Below are 4,393 nucleotides of genomic sequence, written 5' to 3'. Positions count from 1 at the left end.
ATTAATCTCCGAAATATATAAACAGCTCATGCAGCTCAATATTAAAGAAGCAAACCCAACCCAAAAATGGGCAGAAGACCTAAATAGACATTTCTCCAAAGAAGATATACAGATGGCCAAGATGCACATGAAAAGCTGCTCAACATCACTAAGTATTAGAGAAATGCAAATCAAAACTACAATGAGGTTATCATCTCACACCAGTTAGAATGGGCATCATCAGAAAATCTACAAACAACAAATGCTGGAGAGGGCGTGGAGAAAAGGGAACCCTCTTGCACTGTTGGTGGGAATGTAAATTGATACAGCCACTATGGAGAACAGCATGGAGTTTCCTTAAAAAACTAAAAATAGAATTACCATAAGATCCAGCAATCCCACTACTGGGGATATACCCAGAGAAAACCATAATTCAAAAAGACACATGCACCCCAATGCTCACTGCAGCATTACTTACAATAGCCAGGTCATGGAAGCAACCTAAATGCTCATCGACAGACGAATGGATAAAGAAGTTGTGGTACATATATACAATGGAATATTACTCAGCCATAAAAAGGAACAAAATTGAGCCATTTGTTGAGACGTGGATGGATCTAGAGACTGTCATACAGAGTGAAGTAAGTCAGAAAGAGAAAAACAAATACCGTATATTAACGCATGTATGTGGAACCTAGAAAAATGGTACAGATGAACCGGTTTGCAGGGCAGAAGTTGAGATACAGATGTAGAGAACAAACGTATGGACACCAAGGGGGGAAAACCGCGGTGGTGTGATGAAGTGGGCGATTGGGACTGACATGTATACACGGATGAGTATAAAATTGATGACTAATAAGAACCTGCAGTATAAAAAAACAAACAAACAAAAAACCAACTAATACTAAACTTTCTTTGGGTTATTTGTATGGAAGTATGTTAATATAAATGTTTTAGACATTACCTGAAATTTCTAAAAATCTTATATGTTCTGGTATAATGTTGTAAGTCATAATTCTAGTTATTACTTTAAAATGTATATCTCAGAAATAACTAAAAAAAAAAAAGAAAAGAAAGAGCTTTTAAGCTGCACCAATTGTAAGTAACTTAAAACATTAAAAAAAAAAGAGTCCTAGGAAGCAGAAAAGCACAGAGAAGCAACCAGCCTCTTCTCCATAGGCATCTAGCTTTTTACCAAAGGAGAGGTTCCATTGCTCCCTGAGTCAAGAGTTGCAGAAGCTCCACCCCAACCCCCCTTTCTGAGATCTCCCTTTGCAGTGTCCTAATCCAAGGGGCCCCTCTCCAGTATGTATGGAGACATCTAAACTTTTATAAACCTAGTGAAGCCCATTTCCTTTCCTTTTCAAGCCCTTTCATCATTGTGACTGTCTGAAATTCTGCCAAGTACAGAAATTAGTGTCTGACTATAAAAAAAAAAAAGTGATAGAAAATATTAATTACTCTCCCTGTTTTCTTCTACCCATAGAGGTCAACCACATAAAGTCATAAAAGTAGGCTCCTTGTGCAAAGGCACCTGCCCAAGGGGGCAAACAGGTGTCAAAATGCAGCCCATGATCACTTTTTAAGCCATGAGCCCTGGCCCAGGCTAAGTCAGCCCAGAGAAAGAGGGTCTTTTTCTAATTTCTCTCCCAAAGATGACACTGCGGAAGAGGTAATCAAGGATGTGACCACCGGTTAAACTGTGAGCTGGACCTGGGCAATCAGAGGCTCCTCACCCTCTCTTCTTCTCTCCTTGGGATGTACATTCTGCCCCATGTTCCCACAGTGGGAGCTGTTTCAAGGACACAGCCTTGAGAGTGTACGGTGTTGTTGAGACCATGTGGACTGAATATGCAACTGAACCCAGTGAAAGCTTCTACATATACTTTAAGATTTGGCGAGCGGGTGCGGAGATCTACTCAATTCACAGCCACCCAAGACAAGCCTCGTAAGAAAGTTCCCTTGCTTATTAAAACTGCCACCTACCAATCTGGAGTGCTCTGACTCTTTCTTTAGCCTCTCCCTGCTTTCTTTCCCTGTATGGGGCCAGCTTGTGAATAAGAGACACCTTTTCTACCCTGCACAAATTCGTTACCAGAGTGCTAACTGCAAGCAGCAGCCCTACCGTCAATAACAGTATATGACACATGCCACATACATACCTCAGTCAAGCAGAAAGGCACTACAGTAGGTTCTCAATTAATGTTTGTTGCATGACCTGTTAAATGAACAGGGCTTTATAAGCCCGTGGTGGATTCAGGAATCTACAGAAAAACAGTTACAGTGAATCTTCATATCCATAGAATCATAAGGACTTTACAGGTCACTGAATTCAAGGCATTCCCTCCTGATACAGGGTTTTTCTACAATATCCTGCTCAAGTGGTCTCTCAATCTCTGAACCCCTCCAATGCTTTGCTATTTAGAGGCAGCACTCCACATGGTTTGGCTCACATGATGTATGTGGCAACACCCTATTTAGTGCAAAGTACAAGTTCATTATACTGGGTTGGAATCTCCCGCACTGTAACTGCTATCCACTGTTCCAATTCTCCCCTCCAGAGCAAATCGCAGTAAGTATAATCTGTCTTCCACAGAGGAATATGTCTTGCATTTGCAGGCAGCTGAAGTGTTTCTAAGTTAAACGTATCCAGTTTTGACAACTGTTCCTCACATGCCAATTTCAATATTTCCATTTTGACCACCCTGTTTTGGACATATACACTTGTCAGTAGCCCTCATAAAATATGGCACCCAATATATACAGTGGAATATTACTCAGTCATAAAAGAAACGAAACTGAGTTATTTGTAGTGAGGTATATGGACCTAGAGTCTGTGATACAGAGTGAAGTAAGTCAGAAGGAGAAAAACAAATACCATATGCTAACACATATATATGGAATCTAAAAAAAAAAAAAAAAGGTACTGAAGATCCTAGGGACAGGACAGGAATAGCGACGCAGACATAGAGAATGGACTTGAGGACACGGGGAGGGAGATGGGTAAGCTGGGACGAAGTGAGAGAGTGGCATGGACATATATACACTACGAAATGTAAAATAGCTCGCTAGTGGGAAGCAGCCACATAGCACAGGGAGATCAGCTCGGTGCTTTGTGACCACCTAGAGGGGTGGGATAGGGAGGGTGGGAGGGAGATGCAAGAGGGAGGAGATATGGGGATATATGCATATATATAGCTGATTCACTTTGTTATAAAGCAGAAACTAACCCACCATTGTAAAACAATTATACTCCAATAAAGATGGTAAAAAAAAATAAGGCACCCAAACTGAAAATTAAGTATTTTAATCCTTCAGGTGTCAGCTTCTGAAAACAATAGTTTAGACACACACAGAAGAGAACAGGATTATTACCTACCTTGATGAATACACAACACTTCTAATGCTACAACCAAAACTGGAATAGCTTTTTTAAGCTGTTATATTCCACTACTGGCTTCAAACTTATGATCAAGTAAAACTATCTTTTTCAAAGAGTGTGAAAGTACCCTCATCCAGAGGATGCATGGATATAGATATATGTGATTTACCAGAACTTTAACCTTAGATAATAGTTATTTTATTATTTTTTTTATGCCAGACCTATCTTGTACTTTACAGACCACTTTTTTTCCTCTAAACATAAAGAAAAGACCTAAATTTTATGTCTTGCATTCAAGTCCCTCATTTCAGCCTTTCAAGATACTTTTAAGTATTTATTCTATCAGCCTACCTATTATAAAACAGGGAGCATCAAGTCTAAGTACACAAACCACATGTTAAATGAATCATTGCCAAATTTGTTTCATTTTTAATCTACTAGCAAAACTGCCATATTTTATCACTCTTATAAAGCCATTTTCTAGCATCACTTTGCAAAGAATTATGCATGTTACTCAAAATGACCAACCGAGGTATCTATTTTCTATTTTCTGAAAACACACTTTACCTGGTTGATGAACAACCTTTCCAGTTGTATGTTCTTCTTCCTCCTCCTCTTCCAGAATGAAGCCTCCTCCTGTGTCAATTATCTTCGGGGCTGCTTTTACATTAGCCACGCCTACAAAAAGTAAGAGTGGTCAACAAATGAACTAGGTAAGCCCTTATGTTCCCTTGTGCATAAACAGGAACTTTTAAAAATTTAATATATATCAAACAAGACAAGGATGTCCACTATTATCACTTCTATTCAACATTATAATGAAGGTCCCAACCACTGTACTACGGCAAGAAAACAAGACAAGCAAAAAGGCTGGAAAGAATTAAAACAGTATTCACAGATGATGTGATTATGTATACAGAATATCCAAAAGAATCAAGAAATAATACCTAGGAACAGGTGTGTAAAACCTCTATACTGAAAACACCACTAAGAGAAATCTAAGTCAATTCTCCCCAGATTTACCTAAAGATT

The 4,393-nt window shown here is 39.1% G+C and overlaps 1 protein-coding gene across 1 annotated transcript in view; it reads right to left on the bottom strand.

The window, feature by feature from the left end:
• XPA (XPA, DNA damage recognition and repair factor) overlaps positions 1–4,393 on the bottom strand; it is a 32,003-nt gene that overhangs the window by 22,756 nt on the left and 4,854 nt on the right. The window contains exon 2 of the mRNA XM_024734379.1: positions 3,929–4,039. Coding sequence (XP_024590147.1) covers positions 3,929–4,039 — 111 coding nt within the window. The remainder of the gene's footprint in view (positions 1–3,928; positions 4,040–4,393) is intronic.

The sequence above is a fragment of the Neophocaena asiaeorientalis genome, unplaced genomic scaffold (assembly GCF_003031525.2).
Source record: "Neophocaena asiaeorientalis asiaeorientalis breed wild unplaced genomic scaffold, Neophocaena_asiaeorientalis_V1.1 scaffold192, whole genome shotgun sequence".
Taxonomy (NCBI): Eukaryota; Metazoa; Chordata; class Mammalia; order Artiodactyla; family Phocoenidae; genus Neophocaena; species Neophocaena asiaeorientalis.
The sequence above is the reverse complement of the archived record's forward strand: the minus strand, read 5'-3'. Positions and strand labels throughout refer to the sequence as shown.